A 21,834-nucleotide genomic window follows, 5' to 3' on the forward strand; every position below is an offset into this window, starting at 1 on the left:
TGCAACTCTGTCCCCTCAGATGGCCAGAGTTTATTCCTTCTTTTCCTTTATTCACCACTCAAATGCCACATTACCACTGAGTCCTCCAAACTCTAGCAAAACAACACCCCCACCTTCATGTTCCCTTGTCCCTCAGTAGCATTTGTTCCCCTCTGTGGCATTTCCCTGATATAAGATAGTGACTTTTTCATTTGCTTAATTTTGGTCTTCTCACACTGAGATGTCAGTTCCTTAATAGAGGCTGCTTCGGTTGTGCTCAGCACCGTATCCCTTGGGCCCTGGCAAAACACCCACTGACAGTAGGAGCCCAGCAGCTGCTGCTATTGAACAATCTGAGCCCTGTACCATCAGCCACTCCTTTATGGGTTTTGAGGCTGCAGCTTGTTGAACTCGAGGAATCTCGGTAGAAAATGGGCTGGAGATCCAGTTCGTGTAGAGTGTTAGAGGCTCAGGGAAGGCCTTTATAGAACTGATGGACCACTGAGTAGTCACAGAGATTGTGTGAAGGAGCTGGGGAGACGCTCATCAGAAGACTCAAGATTTCAGTTAGAAAGAGGAGTGAGTTCAAGAGATTTGTTGTACAGCATGGAGACGATAATTGATAGCAGCATACTGTACATTTAAAACAGTCATTTTAAAAAGAGAGAAGTATATGAATTGATGCATGTTAATTAGCTCAATTTAGCCATTTGACAGTGTGTGGCATATTTCAAAATATCATATTGTATACCGTAGATACGATTTCTATTTTACAATTTTAAAAACAAATTACTTAAAAGAAGATTCGATGGACCACATAATTATGGTCACCAAACAAGTCACCCAGGAAGGATGTCTGGGAGGAAATAGGTGCAAGATGAGCTTTGAAGGATGAGTGGACATCAGGCAGCAAGGGGCATGAGCCAAAGAGAACAGCTGTGGGAAAGTCCAGCTTGAGAGCACGTGACATCTGGGAACCATGGGGTCATGCAGTGTGGCTGGAGCTCAGGGACTGGGTGAGGCGAGCTGGAAGGAAGGGGCATCGGGTGGGACCTAGTCTAGAGGGGCCTGACTGGAGTAGGGTGATGAGGGGACTTTGCAGCAGTCCAGGTGAGGATCATGGTCCTGGGCTGGCAGAGTCAGGAGGATGCAGGTTGGATCAGGATGTGGTCAAGATGGAGGGTGGACCTGGGTTATAGATGGAAAGTGACAGTTGCAGCCATGGTTTGGAAAGGAAGAGCTCTGCCTTGGTCAGGGCCTTGGGAAGGGTTCCTGGAGAAGTGGAGTGTATGCTGGGGGTAGCGGGTGGGTGGGACAGAAGGCAGGAGGCCTTCAAGGACACGGTGGTGAGGAGGGATAGAGGAGTGCAGAGAGGAGGGCCTGGGGAGCATTCAGAGAACTGTGCAACACCAGGTGGTCAGGACGAGTCGAAAGAAAAGACAGATGTAGGTGGGCTACTGGCGACCCAGGTGGCCTTGGCGGAATGTTGGAGACCTCTGAGTGGGCTGATCATTCCATCAGCAAATCTACTTGGTGACCTCAGTTATTCAAACCAAAAGATTTTTTTTTCCAATACTAGCAATGGAATCCTGGGTCTCACACTCTCTACCACTGGGCTATGTCCCCAGTCCTAACATCTCTACTTTTTTCTGGCTGTGAGCAGATGCCATCTTAGAGGAGATACCGGGCTGCCTGCGATATCACCACCTCTGGGCTGTTCCCACTTTCCCTAGCTGTAGGAATATGGAGAGACGGAGCCTGTCCTCAGCCGAGGCTGCCAGAGCACGCCCAGAGAGGCTCAGAGTAGTGAGGGGAACTTGGGAGAAATCTTCCCTGAAGATGGAAACAAGAAACCATCTCATTCCTCAAACACACTTAATGTGGGAATGCAGGAGTGTGACATAAATATACCAAGGCTGCTGCTGAAGGAACGAATGAAGGGTTTGGGGACATTTCATTCATCTAGAAGCAATAACGTTGGTGTGGTGGAGTGTCCAGTCAGACTGGGGGCATCTTGTGAACTGTGTAGCTCTGTAGATGGCTTAGGGTCTCAGGCATCAGTTTATCCGTCTGTACAGAGAGAAGAGCAGCAGGGCCTGGTGCTCCTGTGGTTTCATGGGACATGAAACAGGGAAAGTGAGAGACAGACACTCAAAGAAGGAGAGCAGTTTCTCGGGGGTGGGAGGGGTTACTGTGGGCTTGGTGGTCCTGGGAGAGAATGTAATATGAACGGTGGGAGGACCAGTACCAGCATGGAACCTGGGGAGCTGGATTTGTGGCTGGGGAGTTGAGCAGGAATAGGCTTCGTGGACCAGCCTGCGGGGCCTGGATTTTATCCAGAGCAGGCTGAGCGAAGGCACCTAGCACCTCCAACAAAGAAATGAATTGATCGCATTTGCCCTTTAGACAGAGTCTGCTGGTGAGGTAGCAAGAATGGAGGCAGGCAGGGCAGCCAGTGGGAGGATGGGGTGGGGGTAGGAGAGAGAGGATGGGGTGGGGGTTAGGGAGTGGAGAAGCAATCAGAAGCTGCCGGGCACAGGAAATGTCTGGAAGGCAGGACCAAAGGGACATCATCGGGTTAAGCAGGGTTAGGAGCCTGTCTTGGGTGACTCAGCAGGTGATGCTGGTCACAAAGATGCAAACTGCTTGCATGGATACTATTCAAAAGGAATAAGTGAAAACCCTGGCACAGGTTTAATCACAGATAAAATTGGTCAGTGAATTCCCAGTCCCACGTCATGACAGTGCCAAGAATCATAAATGCATTGCTTGTGTGCAGTGTCAACTCACAAAAGTGGAACGAATGGCCCCAGAAGACCCGTCCCCATTTCCCAGTGGGCCAGAGCTGCAGCCCTTGGTCCCTTGGCCCCGGGCAGGCGTCGGGGCTCTGCCTGTGTGTTTGGAAGATGTTGTGTGGGAGACCATTCAAATAAACACTTCGGAGGACCTCAGAACCCAGCCCAGTCTCTTAAATCAAGTAATAATAAGACTTAGCAACCAAGCACAACAATGCTGCTTTCTTTTATTATTTACAGCTGATTTGCAGGGAATGGGGAGTGATTTACTTTTTAAAGAGAAAAGGACCAGAAAAACTAGCACTGTAGCATGTTGGTAGATTTTCGTGCTGCTTTCAAGATTTTCTTGAACTTCCTTTTTCAGTTACAAATATTTCTAATAAGAAAATGCCTTTCCATTTGCATAGAAAGTTGACTTAGTACACAAATATCATCCAATATGTTGTTCTACCCACAATCCCACTATCTTAACAAATGCCCATTTTCATTTCTCCTTGTGTGTTCCTACATTTGTACATAAAGCACAACCTCAGCATAACATGGCGCAGGTCTGCTGTTTCACTCAGTATTTTGCCATAGCATTTTTTCACATCCTGATGGTTCTGTTGCTGTCATTTCTAATGGCAAGTGAGTTCTGTTGAGTGCGTGTGCTGTCCTGTAGTTAGCCATTCCGTCATTGGACATTTATATTGATGCTAATTTTTCACACTTGTTAGTAGCACCACACTTGGTTTTTGCCTTCCTTTTAGATGAGTACCTTATGAGTATTTTGGGGCTTTTGATATATTTTGTAAAAATGCCTTCAGGAGGGGTGGTACTAACAAGTATTGTCTTCAGCAACCTGAGCACTCCCAGCTTTGACGGCATTGAGTCATCCCGTTTTCATGATGTCTGCCAACATCAGAGGGTCCAACCTGTGCCTCACTGCTGTGCCCGTTTGCCTAGGAGAAACCTCCCAGGGCTGAGCATAAGGAAAGCAGAGCTCAGCACCTAGCATGTGCTCCCCTTGTTAAACTGGGACTCTTATAATTCTATTCTATTGCCTTCCCTGCATGGATGGTTAGGAAACTCAGAACCCAAATCATCATGTTTCTAACCAACAGGAAGAACTCCCAGCTCCACTTTGACGCTTTTCTTGTGTCCCCTCTATCTACACCAGCATCTCTGTTCAGTATTGCACTTCATGAGCAGCGCATCAGATCCTCACTCTGAAATCTGTCCCGTGATGAGGGTCTAGAGAGTTTGGCCATCCCTTAGCCCAGCGTGATGGGGCCACTGAGCCTCGATGCGCTCCTAGACCACACGTGGGGGCCAAGGGTTTCAAGAAGGCTCTCATCAGCCCACCTTTAATATTGCATTTTTTTTTTCAGGGCGCAACAATCTGGGAGGGACATAGAGGAAGCGAGAAGCCCAGGTCCTTAGTTTAACAAGAGTTAGTGTGAAAGATACTGGGATATGTCACTAAGAAAGTCACACCCTCACAGAAGGCACAGAACCGATTGAATCATTTGTTCACTTTCAGGATGATATCACTTGTGACATAATGCTTTATCACCAGAATATTTTTAAAGTTCTTTTCTTTTTTACTTCCAGAAGTGGCTTTGTGATGTCATCACATTAGCTTCTCTAAACATCCTGTGATCATTTTCATCCATTTTCGGATGAGGAATTGCTCTCCCACCCATCCTCTACAGTGGAGATGGTCAGCTCCCAACATAGGCCATCTCCATACCACCACTCTGGATTCTCAGTTCCTCTTTCCTTTGGCCACATCTTTTCCATCACACAAAGGCCAAGTCACTCAGGAGGCACCATCACCTGTCCCCCCCAGATAGGGTAACTTCATAACTTCATAATTCCTGAGTCCTTGGATATCACAGGAGGAAACGAAGGCAGAGAGAGGTGGAGTAGTATGTTCAAGTTCAAACAGCTCTCAGGGTCCCAGTACCTGTCCGCTGAGGGAGTGAGTAAATCAGTCAGTAAGAGTACAGGCGTGGGGGAAAGATGGTGTGAATGGAGGGAGAGAGATTCATCCCCATCTCTGGAGAAAGCACTCGAGGTTTATGTCCTACCTGTGGGAAATCAACTACAGCCTCTCTTCCCGGGGAGGGCAGTGCCAGGCTGCTCTCTGACCATGCATGTCTGCTCAGTGCTGAGCTAAAATGGAAGAGGCCCAGGGAGAATTCAGTTAGATTTGAAAAGTCAAGTCCATGGAGTTAGAAGGATATGAGTCATCAGAATAGTCAGTGGTAATGATGGATAACACGGAGTATTTACTAAGTGCTGGGCTCTGCTGCAAATTATTTACACACATTTACTTTTTAAATTTTTACGTGTGTTCTCTAAGGGAAAAGTTCTTATCATTCCCATTTCACAACTAGGGAAAGCGAGTCATTTGCATGTCAAGTTGCCAAAGGGCATCTAGCCTAAAAAATACTGAGCTCTGACCTGATCCTGATCCGGTAGTCCAAATGCACAATTCTTACACACAGCCCCTCCTTTCTACTGGCTCTCCATGAACATCATCTCAGAACCCAGAAAGAGGCCCCTGGTTGTGTTTCCAGCTAGGCGATGGACTTTCCTCCAGGTTGCCTGTGAATCTGTTTTTGTCCTGGGCCGTGGCGGTTACCATCCCTCGTCTGCAGACAGGTCAAGGACGGTCCTGGCAGGGATCAGAGGTTTTATCCTTCATTCAGCAAATATGAATCAAGCTCTTCCCATGTGCCAAGGCCTGTGCCAGGTCCTGACTCTCACAGACCTGCTCTCATGGACCTTGCATTCAAGTAGGAAGAGACACAAGCTTAGTGTGCAAGGTAATTCTAGATGGTGCTAAGGGATAAGAAGACATAAGTCAGGGCCCAGTGGTGGCCAGGGATGGGGCTGTGCTGCTCAAAACTGGCTCGTCCGAAAGGCCTGTGGGCATGACAGTGCCCAAAATTCTGAAAGGTTTGAGATAAGGAGCCAGCTGGAGGGAATCTGGGTGGTACTGCAGGAGAGCCAGAGGGGAGCAAGGGGGGGCAGGGCCATCACAGAGGCTGAGTGTGGGTTTGGGGTTCAGGTGTGACAGAGGGTTTTGAGTGGGGGAGTGGATGTTCTAGGGGTCTAGAATGCTCTTCTATGTTGAGTAGGAGGGAGTGAAGCACAGAGGGGCCAGGTGAGAGGCCCTCAGGATCGGAGCCCACCACCATCCGGGAGCTCCCCTTGGTCTCCCCAGCCCTGTCTTCTCCAGGGTTCCACAGACTCCTAGCAAGTCATGACAACAAGAACCTGTTTTCCTCCCTTCATATGATTGTCATTTGTAAAAAACTCAGTCACTGGGCCCCGACTTCAGCCTGTGGGTAACTGATTCTTGTGTTGGCTTACAGATCATAAGGCAGCAGTTTCCTCAGCTGACCACCAGAAGACTCGGGACCCGAGGACAGTCAAAGTAAGCACTCGCTGCTCTGCCGCCCACAGAAGGGCCTCTCTGGGCCTGGAGATAGGCCGGACGCCAGGCTGCTCATCCTGACCTCTGTCTGCAGGCCAGTGCCCAGAGGGAACACAGAGGAACTTTAGGACAGAGGCTCCCCTCTCTCAGGACCACTGGGAGAGAAAACCTTTAGTAGCTTGGACCCTTTGGCCCAGCTGTTCGATGGAATCTGATTTTGTGCCACCCTGTCTTAAAGGATATTTTTTGTCAAATGGGCTGGACATCATTTCAAGAAGCACCTTGTGGCTTCTTGGACTAACTCCAGATTACTCGGACTGCTTTTGCTGAGCGAGCTCTGCTCTGATAGGATCTAGCAGGCCAGAGGAGCAATGGGTGGGTACTAACCCCACAGGATGCTCTGACTGGTCCAAAAGGCCTGTGGTACACAAGGGACGATGTCCTGGTGCTAGTACTGGGGACATTCTGGTGGGCGAGACAGACAAGAAAAGAGAACTGGATTTCCAACAAAATGGGGAGGGCTTCCTGGGGAGGTGATGCTCAGGGAAGACCTGAGGAGGCCATCACAGGACACCTGTCTCAGGTGTGTCAGAGAGAAGGGGATCTCTACCTGCTCAGAAATCCACATCATAGGACTTCCCTCAGGGATGTTTCAAAAATTGTTGGAAGTTAATAGGTATTCCATGGAAAGGGCAGGGGCCCTGGGACTTTGGCTGACCCTGAGTTAAGCAGCTTTCTTTGTTATGCTAATGTTCATTGCGACTCCACTAGAGGGTGCCTTAGCATGGAGTGAGCAGGTCAGCAGAGTGAGCTATGAAACCCTCAACATTTTTTTTTTTTAAACATATAGGACTTGTAGGCCTTCTTTCTGAGGGTGTTTCAAAAGCAAGCCCATATTGTCACCTAATGCAAAACCCCCAGTCCCCTAACCTGCTTCTGTCACTCCTGGCAGCAAACACATTCTTATCCTCCAAGGAGGGGTAGGGGGTTTGACTTTGGAAACATTAGGGAAAGAAAATGGATGATCAAACTGGGGAAAAACCCGTTTTGGGTAAAGTTCTGAGAATAATGAGACTAACTTTTTTTGTGTGGCTCAGAAGCTGTCGGGGCAAATTCTAAAGGGACCTCCAGAAAAATTTTGAGCAAAGGACATCTTGAAATAAATTCCTAACAATTTTCCAAGGTGATTACTCTAAAGAATAAATTTGTGGTATCTGTTTAAAGTTTTCAACTTTGATGAGCTTATACAGTATAGAAGTCAAGTTCTTCCATCATTATTTGCTGGTGAACACACTGTGAAATATACAAAAATGTTGGTTGAACAGATGAGTGGACTGATGGATGGATGGAGGGGTGGGTGTCGAATGAATGAAAATAAGTGATTTTTGTCCAACTTAGGGTCTTTAAAGAGTCACTGACTCCAATAATACATTGTCGCCCATTTCCAAGAAGAGTAGAAATAGTAAAGATAGATAGTAAAGTCAGAGAGAAGATGGTCAAAAAGAACAGGAAGTTTTCCCATCCTGCATAAACTTGGAGAAAGTTCCTTTCTGTTTTCATATAAGAACACGTTTTTGTTTTCTTTTTCTTTAATCTATGGGTTGGCAATGGAGCAACATCCTCCTCATAAAATTGGTATATTCAAGCGTATTGTATCCTCTCCAGAAGGATCCTCCCAGGTCTACCTCCACCCTGGCAGCCTCTGGAAAGTCAATGAAAAGCTCTCCCCCAGCAAATCCACCTTGACCCAAGAAATGTGGGGGGTGGCCAGTGAGGAGTGTTGATGTGCCCTCCAGAATCAAAATAGAAAAGCTGAGAAGGGACCAAGAGCTTTATTGTGGTTGCCAAGTTTAGCAACATACCTGCTGACTAATCAAGAAGTGGTCTGGTCTAGACATACGATAACTATGTGTATAGATAAATACAGACACAGAGATAGACACAGATGATCCTAAGTTATAAAGGGGAACTTCTTTAAGTGAGGGAGGCTTGCCCTAACTGCCTTCCCACGGAAGGGTGATTCCGGAGCCACCGGAACCAGCCCTTCCCCCAAGGAGTGCCTCTGATGGAAAGGCAGTTACGTGACAGTTGGGCAGTAGAAGGCACAGACGGCAGATATCAGCTCAACACAAAGAACTTTCTGATAGCTATATCGGCTTAAGATGAACTGGGCCGCCTTTGGAGGGCCCGAGTTCTTCGTCCCAGGAGGCGTTCAGATAGAGGCGAGGTGCCCACTCAGCAGAAACATCACAGAATGGTACTAGAAGTAATGGGGTCGGGAAGGGAAGGTTCTGTGTTCAGCTCCTCCCTCCCTGTGAGAACCTTTCTGGTTTATCCAAGTGCCTCTCGGTTCACTATCTATCTTGTAACTGTCACCACATATCCATGGGTAGAGAAAAGTAGTGAATATGTTGTGCAGTGTTTCTGAAAGCAAGGTCTCTGAGGGCCTCAGGCTGGTGTAGCCCGGGACTGTGAAAATCCAGACTTATTAACCTGGAATCTTGGGGGCCGGAGGGGCAGGAGTCTTACTGTTAGTCAAGTTTGAGGATCCCTGGTTTAGTGGTTAAAAGCACTTTATAGAGGTTCAAATCCTGCCTCTATGACTACTAATTCACTGGGGGACCTTGGGGTTGGGACTTAAGTTCTCTGGACCTTAGTTGCCTTGTCTGTAAAGTAGGGTAATAATTGGTTCCAGTCTTCTGGGGACTTAGTAAGATTAAGTAAATTGAGCCCTTAGTACCAGAGATGACCCTGATATGCTTCAGGGTCACTGGTGGTGCTTGTTACAGTGCTGATTCTTGGGCCCTGTTCACAGATGTTCCAAATCAGTAGGTCCCAGGAAGGGAGTCTAAAAATTTCAATTTTTGCTAATCTCCCTAAGAGATCCTGACACATCTCAAAGTTTAAAATATCACTGTGCTGTTTCTGCTAATGTAATATAATGACTTTGTAGTCAAACAGACCTGTAGTAAAGAACATGTTCTTGTCCCAAATGGCTCTAGGTCCCTGAGCAAATTGCATTGTCTCGTCTTTAGAAAAACAATAATAGTCCTCATTTCATAGGGTTATTTACAAATCAATGTATGTAAAGCACTTTGCAAAGTGTCCAGTAGTAGCAGGTACTCTGACATCCAAACAAAGCATAGCTGCCAACCTTTATTGGTTTTGATGGAAAACATGACTATTATTAAGCTCATTTTGAGTTAATAAAAAGTTCTGGTCTTTTTTCGACATTCGATGTCAACTGAAGCATGGGATTTATCTTTTTTAAAAATACAGTTCTGTGAGACTGTCATTTTTTTTTATTAACACAATCATAGGCCAGATGAATTTTCGTTGGAATGCAGTTAGCAGTCATAAACACATCCTGCCATTTGGGTCCCCACAGAGGGGGACATCAAGGGCTGTGCCCCTGGAATCACATGCAGTAGATGTAAGAGATCAAGTACAAATGGAAAAATTTCATCCCCACTCTGCTTTGCAAAGTATTTGACTTAACATTTTCTGTAGGAGGCAATTTTGGTTATTTTTACCTGCCTGATTGATGGCTGGCAACATGGAACTTTGGTTTAATTCTAGTTTTCAAGAGATATCAAGCCTTATAGGAGAGTTAACACTTCCAGCCCTGGGGAGGACGTACCCAGCCACCTTGGCCTTGGGTGAACCCCACCACCAGCACCGGTTCAGAAAACCCCAGCTAATTATAGTGCATGTGGGCCCCCCTCTGTCTCTTTGTGGCCCAGGTACCATTACTACGGCATTGCGGTGAAAGAAAGCTCCCAATATTATGATGTGATGTATTCCAAGAAAGGAGCCGCCTGGGTGAGCGAGACGGGCAAGAAAGAAGTGAGCAAACAGACAGTGGCATATTCACCCCGGTCCAAACTTGGAACGTTGCTGCCAGAGTTTCCAAATGTCAAAGATCTAAATCTGCCAGCCAGCCTGCCTGAGGAGAAGGTAACCACACCTGAAGGGGTAGCCGGAGTGGGTGGCTCTCTCTCTCTTCACACACACACACACACACACACACACACACACACACACACTTACATTGCAAAACAGTGACTTTAAATAACATAGCAATTTTGTTAGTAATAATGTATCAGTACTGGTTTCTTAGTTGGGACAAGTGTACAGAGTCATGTACAATAAGGACAACTGGGTGTGAGGTCTGTGGGAACTCCCCATATTATTTTTACAACTTTTCTGTAAATCCAAAACCATTCTAAAATTTTAAAGTTTACTCTGACCTATCTACTACCTACCTTTCTCATCCTCTATCTCCACGTCTCTCTCATCTTCTCAACTCTATCATCTACCTATCCACCCTCCTACACAACTGTCCCAAAACATTATGCTATCTCATTTCACAAGGGAAAAGCCCTCTCCTGTGGATTGCTTTTCCACAGAATCAAGCTCCTTTTCCCATGTGCTGTGGGGGATTTGGTAAAAGCTTATAGACAATAAAGATTTTATGGATAGAGTAAATCAGAAAGTTCTGATCACAGGGTATTTGGGGGCCAGCAACTAGAGAAACTAGCCTGGGGAGGTTTTCTGGGAGCACCATGTCTCTAACATGCCAGGACCCCAACATGCATCTAGCTTCTACTAAGCCTACAGGTCACTCCAGGAGCAGAGATGCAGTGGAGGAAGGGACCCAAGTTCTGTTTCCAAGAAGCTTATAGTCTAGCAAGAAGATAGATGCCTGCTTAAGCAAATTTAATTTATATAAAATGCATGTCTATATTATTAAATGAAGAAAAAGAACATATCTATAAAAGGACTTTTTAAATCTAAGAACTAGATAAATATTTTTTTGTCAAATTTGTTTTTTTGGTCAACAAACTAATTGCACCATGGTAAGGTCCCTGAATGAATGGAAGGGGAGATGATTGTTGTTGTTGTTGTTGTTGTTGTTTTGTTTTTTACCGAGTAGATTTCAAAAGAATTTCCAAATGTCTTATGGTGATTTTAGCAAAAGTACTTCTTATAAATACACATTGGGTTTTAGTTTTTCAGTAATTTATCCAATGAGGAGAATTTGGTTCAACAAGCCCCACTGAGTTCTATGTGCTGGACACTGTGCTAGGCCCTGGGTCCAGGAGCATGGGTAACATGCCATTTTTATTTTCCTAGAGCCTGCAGACTCAGGGTGGACAATGGGGGCAGCGAGAGGAACCAGGGCTTTCTGTATCTCGGGGTGATGCCCTGATAGAGATGCACACTTCAGTGCCATGTGAGCCCAGAGCAGGGGGTTGGGGCCTGAGCACACCACCTAGGGAAATCAGTCCCTCCAATAGGGAATGAATGACTTAAACCCTGAAATTCCAAGGGCAGCCACGATGTGTATTAATGTCTGCCTTTGTTGTTGATCCTCCACCCGCCCCGCAGGTTTCTACCTTTATTATGATGTACAGAACACACTGTCAGAGAATACTGGACACTGTAATAAGAGCCAACTTTGATGAGGTAGGTCAACAAGTGTTGAGCTGTGAATACTCTGTATTAAAATATTATACTTGACACTAGCTCCTACTTCATGAGCTTCTGCCAGATGCTGGGCCTGGTGTCTAGAAGCATTTGACTCCCATTGGCTCCCCTAGTCCTCACAGGGACCCTACAAAGCAGATGCTATTGTTATTCCCATTTTACAGAGCTTATATGTGCATAGCAGGTGACATGGGTTTTCCTTGATTTAACTAGTGAACCATGTCCTGCCATATTGGCACACTGGGAAGACCATTTTGCCTGAATCTCAGTATACCCAGAATTACAGATTCGGAAAAATAAGAAAAAAGTTCTTATATTTTGGATTTAGCCTTTTCCTGAGGCCATCTACTTTGCTGGCCATCTACATTTTAGTTGCTGGTTACCTCTAAAGGTCTGATCCACATTCCCATCAAATCCTGCCTATAGGGCCATCTTTAAACACAAACAATGTAAGCAGTCCATTTCATTTTTACAATAAAATAAAAAATAGAGAGGAGGAAGTGGAAAGATTGAGGCACCTGTTATATAACCACATCAACAATAAAATCCTATTGCCTAAAAAGCCATCTCCAAAAGCCTTCCAGAGGGATGGCAGGAAACCACAATTTTTACCCTCTTAGCTGGAGCCCTTGCTGTTTAAAGAAATACATTTCAGGCAAAAAGAGCAATAACATAACCCTAGAATTGGATACGAACATTTAATTTGAGGGAAGATAATGTAGGCGTGAAAAGAGCTGTAAAAATTATTGGTAGAAAATACGTTGGAGATTCCTTTTGTGTTTTGTGGGATGGGGAGTCCTATGGAGGAGGGGTGTGAAGATGGTGTAAGGTATACAGGCTCTTTGCCTGTATTTTCCAGCCTTTCCACAGTTGTGCCTCAAGGTAGCAGGTGTTTATTGAGCACTCATACTCACTGTTACCCGACTCAGAGACACAGCTCCGGAAAACAGAAGTGTTTGTTGGTAGAGAAGTACTCATCTTCCTCCTCTTGGCTCGATTCCTAAAATGTCCTTTGAAATCTCCAAATTACTTGAGCGACCATTTTGGTGGAATTTTTTTAAGAAAGAAAAATGGCTGCTTTCTCTTAAACTGTGGTTTGGCTATGTCTTATGTTCCACAGATCACTGAGATCTGGGCAAATGATGAATCATGATTGGTTAAGACAATGCTTTGCTGTACAACAATCTGAACTGATTGGAAATTTGTTCCTCATGTCAAATCCAATGTGGATGATCTCAGTTGTAAGGCTGTTTTCTGGGGGTGGCTTAGGAACCAAGGTTTCTTCCATCTTATGGCTATAGCCCATCCCAGAGCCTTGGAGTTCTATTATTCAGCTGATGAGAGAGGGAAAAAAACTATGGGAAAGGTATACCCCATTATCAACTCAAAAACAAAACACATTACCATTACTGTTGTGTGATTGGCAAGAGCTGGTCCCATGATCCCATCTTGACACACCTGGGGATGGGAAGCAGGGTGACTCATCCCTGGGCAGCAGTTTATACAATATGGAAAAAGGACTCCAACCTGTAATGGATAGCTGTCCCTCGAAAACAACAAAATTAGTGACAGTCCTCTCTCATGTTCCCACGCAGCTTTATTTAACGCAAACTCATGCTCAGCATCTCATTTCACTTCCATTCCCCTAAATTCCAACCCTTACTGAGCACCCAGTATCGCTACACACAGCATTAGAGAGATGTGCGAGACACAGCCTAGAGAGCATCAAGGCATGCAAGCTAGCTGTCAGGATGCAGGACATGCAGTGAGTGCTCCAGCTGAGTGGCCTTACAGGAAAAGCACCACACTCGGAGTCCCAGGCTTGGCTAAAAAACCTGGCTCTGCCTTAAAAGCCTCAGTTCCTCGTCTTAGAAATGAAGATAAAAATAGCATGACCAGTTAAAAACTCTTTATTAACTGTGAACGGTCATAGAAATGCTTATTAGATGCAACCCCCCAAAATTGAGAGACTCACCCTTTGTCACCTGAAACCTTTAGTCTGAAGTCCATTCCGCTCCCCTGGCAGGGATATTTGCTGATCAAGACATGATACATTGTACCCAACCACAAAAGTGGAGGAGGAGGGGGTTACTTTACCTTTGAGGAGCACGACTTTCTCCTTCAATGTAGAAAAGTCAGTGGCAAATGGACTCTGGGTGCCTCTGGCACACCTTGGCCTTATTTTTGTTTGAATCTTCAAAATCTTTAATATTGATCAAGATTACAACTTAGTACTACAATCCTAAATTGTCTTATTTGTTTGCTTGCTTATGTTTGCTTGCTTATTGTTTGCTTCTACTACTACATCATAAGCCCCGAGGGCACAAAACTTGCCTGTTTTCCTTCATTGATGGCCAGGCACACTCTCAGGACATATTTTTTGGGGTGCCTGAGGGAGTAGATTGGTGGATGGATGGGTGGGTGGGCGAGTGGATATAAAAGATGGATATAAAAATGCCACTGACTTGTAACATTGTCAAAGTACAAAGAACATAAATTTGTATGAAGGGGACTCCCTGTAAAGTCTTCTCCAGACAGTATTGCACAGCGAGCTGTAACATTCCACAGCACTGTGTTGAGCCCACCACTCAAATCCACCATTTGTTTATTAGCCTGTGGCCATGAGCAAAGTAATTACCCTGAGTCTCAACGTCTTTTGTTGAAAAAATGGAGATAATAATTATACCTACCTCATAGTAAAATACATGGGATATATATGAAATTGTATGTAAGAGTCTGATTTTGTGCCAGAACATAATAAATGGTAGGTATTTAGGGTGGTTATTACTTTCATGAGATCTTTTCAATCCTGTGGCCACTAAGTGCCCCAGTTACCAGCCTTCAGATGTGTCTCTGCAAGCAGCCAATGTGTAAGCAATAAACTAAACATGGACCTGGAAAAGAAATAGAAAATTTGCTTAGGTATTCTTAAGAAAATCTCCTGATACTTTTTTGGATGAAGAGAAAAAGAGCTGAGAATTTAGGAGCTTGAAACAGATAACCCAGAAATTTTACATTAAATAATCTTTTTCAATCATTCCCTTTTACTAATAGTGCTTGCAAGGAATATGGAGAAGCTATCAGAATTCTTCCTGCTGTCTTATTAGACATACGCTTCCATGCGTTCAATGCCTACAATGCCAGGCATTTTATGTAACTTATTTCCTAATGATCATTTTCTCCACATTAGAAAAGCTGCTATCTCCCATATATTTAGTCCTGGGCACAGATAATGAACTTAAATGCACACGGCCAAATTTGAGCTCTTAATTTCCTGCCCCAAATCTGTTTTTCCCAAATTTTAGATCCTCACCACCCTCCACCAGCTGCTGAAGCCATAAGCCTCGATTCTTGCCTGTCCCTCCCCTTGCTCTCCAGTCTCCAGGAGGTCAGGTCCTCTCCCTCTCCTGAAGAAGACACTGTGTCTGTCCATGTCATGCCTTACCTCCAGGTCTCAGCTCTTGAGCTTTATACTCTTTCTCCTCCTTCCTGTTCCTTCTCACCCAGAGGAACCAGAACAATAATAAGTGGCCTGAATCAGATAGGGAGGGGGGTCTCCGTGGGATGACAGCCTTTCTACAAAACCATCAGGAAACTGGGGAGTAATCAGGACTCCTCATGTAGTCTGAACCAGTTTGAAACAGACAGATGCCTGCTAAAGACACGGGTTTCCCACAGATTTGTTTTACTCTACACAACAGATGATCTTTTCCAGACTCTTTGCTAGAAACTGACTGCATATATGGAGACGGATATAGAGATATAGATAGATAGGGCTACATTGCAAGGGGAGCCAAGTAAGGCAGATGCATTTAGAATCTATAACTCTTAGGGATCAACCGAACAGAGCTTCTTATCAGAGTGGGAGGAACAGGCATGAGCTGGGAGCAGGACAGAGGAGGGTCCTCTGGAGGGTGAGCACCTTGTCCAAGATGGTGGCCATCTTCAGCCCCAGGCTGGGCCAATGGTCAGCCATCAGATATCTCAAATAAGAGAATAAGAACCTTGAGAGGTGAGCAAAGCCACCATGGGAAATCCTGGCTTGGTGACACTCAGAGACTGAAGGCAGGGGTACCCTGAACACTTGGGCAAGTGTACACTGATTTCTTGGGCTTGGTTGTGTTAATATAAACAACAACAATAATAGCAACTAACCTTTACTAAACACCTATGCTGTATCAAGCCGGTAATAAGTACTTTATATGAATCTTTGCCAAACCTATGTAGTAAAACCACTAGTGTCCTCATTTCACAGATAAGGAAACTGATGCTTAGGGATATTATACCCCTAGTTGTTAGTGGAGCCAGGATTAGAACCCTGTAAGTCATTCTGTGCTCATCCAGATTTTGTTTTCGTTTTCTATCTGGCTGAAAACTTGGCAATATTTTAATTGTCATGGAATAAATCAGGCTATAACTTAAGGCTTACAACTTGAACATCTGACTTCATTCATTGCTTTGGTCATGCTTTTGGAAATGAGCATTTTCTCCCAGGAAGTCAGAGGGGTCTTTCCTTTCCCCCAGCTCCTTATCCAGAGCTTATACTGGGAAGTTCCGACAGGCTGTGGGTAGCGGGAAAGTCTGTCCACAGGAGGCCCTGCTCAGAACCCTGGGCTGGAGTCAAGCAGAGTCCCCCTCTCCCTGGTGAGAAGAAAGCCAGACCCTCCTCCTAGAAGAGGCCAAAAGGATGTTGTAGGATTCCAGGATAAAAGTCTGGGAAGTGGACAGCAGCCCAGGGAGAGACATGGCCTTAGAAATGGAGTATAAGCCCAGTTACCACAAAAAACAACAAATCATCCAGGAGACCAATTGGTGGAAGGACCGAGGCAGAGGCTTAGTGACTCTGGGTGTGGGAGTAGAGCTTCTCAGCTATAGTATCACCATGTTACAGGAGAGGAGCTATGCAGAACACCTGGCACAGAGGAGGCACTCAGGAAGGAAGGCTGGTGGCAAGAACACCAGCCCCAAAGTACTGAAGTAGCTCCCACATTGATCAGGATTGGTTTGGGGAAACAGGAACATGTAAAATGCTACACGTGGGGCTCAAGACTGTCCATCTGAGGGGGAAAAAGGATACATCGTGGTCCAGAAACCAAGTTGGGACCATTCGAATTTTAAAAATTCAGAATTCTTTGTTCCCCAACTTCAGGATGGACTGCTCCTCAATGTCAACTAAATCCTGGATATTTTGGGGGTATTTGTTACATACATGAGTTCACTATGGTCCATTTCCCTCCACTTCCCTTACCTTGTCTCAACTCCTGACCCCCTATTCTGTCCTGTTCTGAGCTCACATGTTGAAAGATGTTGGTGGGGAGCACCAAGGGGTTCTCGCTTTGGACATTCCCTCCACCATCTGTCCACCAACACAAGGCTTGAACTCCTGCTATGGTCACAATAATCAGAATTCCATTTTGAGTGCCTGCTGTATTCCTGCTCAGTGCTAATGGTCTGGGGAATAACGTGAAAAAGCTGATCAGCATGCTTCATGGCCCATGTAGCTTTCTGCCCAGATGTCACCACCTGCCATTCCATCTGGGCATCAACTGGCTGGGCTCTTTGGGAAAAGGAAGATATGGGATGTGAGAAGTCCCTGCACTTGACCTTGTTTTGGGCGCATGGATTTGAATTGTGCATGTGGCCCTTACTCTCTTCCCTTTGGCTACACTCCCGGTACCTGCAACTCCCACATCTTTCCCTCCCCCCTCTCCAGAACACCAGGAACCCCTGAAGCAGTGGTCTCAAGAATAAGGAGTACTCATGATGTGACCTTTTTAAAACCAATACCCCACCCTCCCTTCCTTAAACACTTCTCAGACATTGAAAAGCATTACAAGGGCCAGAGGGCCAGTGGGTTAATGTGCTTCCCTCTTCCGGGCAGAGGAGACCTCAGGCTGTCTGTCCACTAGCACAGATGCCACACACATGCGCAGGGATGGCCTGGGGTGGGAGGGCTGCCTACATCACACCAGGCTGCTGCAGGGGAGGTAGATGACAGAGCTGCAGTCTGGGCTGCCTTGGCAGAGTCCCAGGGCTCTCCCAGACAGCCCCATCTAAACTCATGGTTTTCTCTGTGGGTTGATACAGGTTCAAAGTTTCCTTCTGCACTTTTGGCAAGGAATGCCACCCCACATGCTGCCCGTGCTGGGCTCCTCCACGGTGGTGAACATCGTCGGCGTGTGCGACTCCATCCTCTACAAAGCTATCTCCGGGGTGCTGATGCCCACTGTGCTGCAGGCGTTACCCGACAGGTGGGCACGCGTGTTCTCATCTCCCCTTGTGGAGGATCCCTGGTACTGATTACTCCTGCTTCTCTTTTATTGATTAAAATCATGTACTGTCCTCTGGCAAGATCATTAACACTGAACTTTTAAAAATTAAAGTTCATATTTTTGAACATAATGTTTATATTTGAACCATTTGTGTGGTTCAGAATTCCAAAGGTAAGAGTATGGCATACAGTGAAAAGTCTCTCCCCTGCCTCCTCCTGTTCCCAGACAACCCCATCACTCCCTAGAGCATCAAAGCCAATCATCATCTTGGGGGATCCATCCTAACCTGCTATGCTCATGTAACCAACGCATACTATATTTTTCTTCTTTGGTAACACTGCACAGACTGTTGTGTGCCTTGTTATAAAACAAAATAACCTCAGCTTGGAAAATATGCTGGACAGCTTACAAGGGCCCCATAGATTCATTATCCATCACACTCCATGCTGCCCTCTGCCTGGGGTGCTGACCACTTGGACTGCCCCATGGGCTCCTCCCAGGGAGGGAAGGACAAAGAAGTCAGGAAATTCTTTGGCCCTCTCCCTGTGAGGTTGCCTCTGCTGGCCATGTCCTTCCCCAGAACTTTACTCCCTTTCAGGCAGTCTCTCTTCCAAGTCATCCTTTGGACCCAGGGGTTGGTGAGAACCCAGCTGCTCCTTGCTCCAGGTTGTAAGAGTCCCCCTATACCTGTCCACACCTCTAAGACTTGTCTCTTGAAAATAAGTCCTCCCATTTTGAGGGGCATCTGTTTCTTGTTGGGACTGTTTCAGAGAGAATTATTCCACATCAGTTTATAAAGTGCTTTTTTTTCTTTTCTGCAACTGTAGATGCTTTGCCATATTGAATTTAATTGGTTCTCTAGATGTTTCCAGTCTCTTACTACCACAGGCAATGTTGTGAGGAATGACATTGTACATACCTTCTTTTCTCAGTGGAGTGTTTTTATTTCCAGTGGATGCTGTAATAAAGTACCTCAATCTGGGTGGTTTAAAACAACATAAATGTATTCTATTCATTTTGTCTCTGATAAGGACACTTGTCACTGGATTTAGGGCCCAATGGGTTAATCTGGACTGATATCAACTGGAAAGCTTTAAATAAATTGCATCTGCAAAGGCCTTTTCCAAATAAGTTCACCTTCACTAGTTCTGGGTGGACATATATTTGGGAACCATTATTCATTTCTCTGCGTGGGGTATATATGCAGAATAAATTCCTAGAGGGACAAGTTCCTGGTTCAAAGGGCATGTGACTGATACTTTCCTTAGTGAAGTTTTGATTTTCATTTCTCTTGAGTATCTCTTCTTATCTATGAGCTATTTATATTCTCTTTCCTGTGAACGCTGGTCTTATCTACTTCCTGTTTTGTGACAGATGTTTTTTTTCATATTGATTTAGGAACTCTTTATTTATTATGGATGTTAACCACTTATATGTGATAAAGAATCCCAAATATTCCCACCTTATGCCATATGAAAAAATATATTTATGTTTATATTATTTTGAGTTTATGGGTTGTTTTTATAGTATCTGGATTTTGTGTCATAGTTTAAAAAGTCTTTCCTGCTCCATTTGTGAAATAATTTCTCCATGGCCTGTCTCAATCCTTCTATGGTTTAATGTTTTATTTTTCATTTTTTTGCTCAATTTAGAATGCATCCTGGTATAAGATATGAAATCCAAGTTCACATTTTTTCTGTAGCTCTCTTGTCCCCAAACCATCCATTAATATTCAGATTTTTTTCTTTACTTGAGATGCTTCCTTTGTCATATAGTAAATTTTGTATGTACTTGGGGCTATTTCTAAACCTCTTATCCTATATTACTGATATTTCTATCCATGTTCCAGGATCACTTGTTTTAATTTCTGTACTTTTAAAAACATATTCTAAATCTAATAGGGCTAGCTCCTCATCTTACTTTCTTTTTTGAGAATTTTCCTGATACTGTCACATTTTATTTTCAGTACGAGCTGTTTTAGCGTTGGCTTATTGATTTAACTATACACCACTTGTTTACATACATACAATATGCACATACACACTGTGTATGCACACAGGAGATTGTACTACATGTGTAAATCAGTTTAGGGAGATTTTTAGCTTTGTGAAACTGAAAACTTATAACTTAGTCACAGTTTACTTTTCCATTTATTGTGGCCTCCTTTTGTGGCCCTCAGGAATGTCGTAAATATTTTTCATATAAATATCATATATTTCCGAACAGATTTATTCTTAGCTATGCCATCTTTTTGTTGCTTTTTCTTTTTTCCAATACTGGAGATTGAACCCAGGGACACTCTACCACTGAACTATATACCTATCCCTTTTTATTCTATTTTATCTTGAGACAGGGCCTTGCCAAGCTGCCCACGCTGGCCTGGAACTTGGAATCCTCTTGCCTCAGCTTCCTGAATCACGGAGATCATAGGCATGTGCCAGAGTGTCTGGCATTGGTACTATTGTTATTACAATCTTTTCCTTCATGTCTTGTGTGACTAGTGGTTTTTTACATATTTTTAAAATATATTTATTTATTTTTTTTAGAGAATTTTAATATTTATTTTTTTTAGTTTTCGGCGGACACAACATCTTTGTTGGTATGTGGTGCTGAGGATCGAACCCGGGCCGCACGCATGCCAGGCCAGCGCGTTACCGCTTGAGCCACATCCCCAGCCCCTAAAATATATTTATATGTGAAAGCTTTTGATAGCTGTATATTTGGCCTAACCAAACTAAATTTAATTATCTTACCATTGCATACCTTTTAAAAAAATTCTCTTGGATTTTTCAGGTTTCAAATCATATTATCTACAAATAAAGACAATTTTATATCTGTCTTTCTAATTTTTATACCCCTTATTTATTTCCCTTGTCTAATTATGTTGGCTTCTACCTCAAGAACATGTTGAAGTCCTTGACTTCAATGACAGTACATCTAGTATTTCTCCACTCAGCACAAAGTTGATTTGACAATTGACAAATTTTAGCACTTTAAAAAATTAGCATTTTAATTCATTAAAAATTTCTATGAAGGACAGTTGTTATCTATTATCCAATGCTTTCTCATCATCTACAGAGATGATCATACTGTCCATTTCTCAATATGAAACCATTCTTGCATTCCTACAAAACAGACCTACTTAGTCAGAGCATTTTATTGTTTTTAAGAGGCACTGCAGGATTTTATTTGCTAATGTTTTATTTGGGTCTTATTCCTCAAAAGACCTAGGTGAGATTGATTTGCAGTTTTTGTTGGGTATTTAATCTTTGTCAGATGTTGCTATAAATGTTACACTTATTTCATAAAAGGAATCATAAGCTTCCCTGTTTTTTTTCCTAAGTTCTAAACAGTTTACAAAGTGTTGTAATTATTTGCACTTGAAGAATATATTGAATTAATTCTCCTTTGAAAGCATCTATGCCTGATGTTTTATGGTGGCAGATCTTTAACTTTTTTCTTCCTTTTCTTTGGAAACTGGTCAGTTTAGATTTTCTATCTTCTCTAGGTTTTGGCAAATTTTCCTAGAAAATTTTCCATTTTTTTCCAGATGTTTAAATTTATTTGCTTATCATTGAACCAAATGGGCTTGTATTTGTATGCTGATTGACTTTCTGCTTTATTATGTTTTCTTTTAGTTTCTGAAGTTGTACCTTCTGCCTTTTCTTTGTTATTTGTGTAAGTTTTTGTCAAGAAATAAACTCTAGGTATTTTATTGGTTCTATTTTTTTCTGTTTTCTCATATATTAATTTCTCCTTTATTTTATTAACTTATTCCTTTTACTTTCCTTAAGTTCACTCTGTTATTCATTTATTCAACAAATATTTATTGAGTTCCACCTATGTGTTTGGTGCTTGGATTTTGTAAAAA

General features: G+C 43.9%; 1 protein-coding gene across 1 annotated transcript in view; it reads left to right on the forward strand.

The window, feature by feature from the left end:
* The window catches only part of RFX4 (regulatory factor X4), a 163,359-nt gene that overhangs the window by 81,938 nt on the left and 59,587 nt on the right, over window positions 1–21,834 (forward strand). Inside the window, exons 5-8 of the mRNA XM_081311210.1 lie at window positions 6,140–6,201; window positions 9,945–10,158; window positions 11,593–11,670; window positions 17,779–17,942. Of these exons, the coding sequence (XP_081167336.1) occupies window positions 6,140–6,201; window positions 9,945–10,158; window positions 11,593–11,670; window positions 17,779–17,942 (518 nt within the window). The remainder of the gene's footprint in view (window positions 1–6,139; window positions 6,202–9,944; window positions 10,159–11,592; window positions 11,671–17,778; window positions 17,943–21,834) is intronic.

The sequence above is a fragment of the Spermophilus citellus genome (genome assembly GCF_964194105.1).
Source record: "Spermophilus citellus genome assembly, chromosome: 10".
NCBI classification, from domain to species: domain Eukaryota; kingdom Metazoa; phylum Chordata; class Mammalia; order Rodentia; family Sciuridae; genus Spermophilus; species Spermophilus citellus.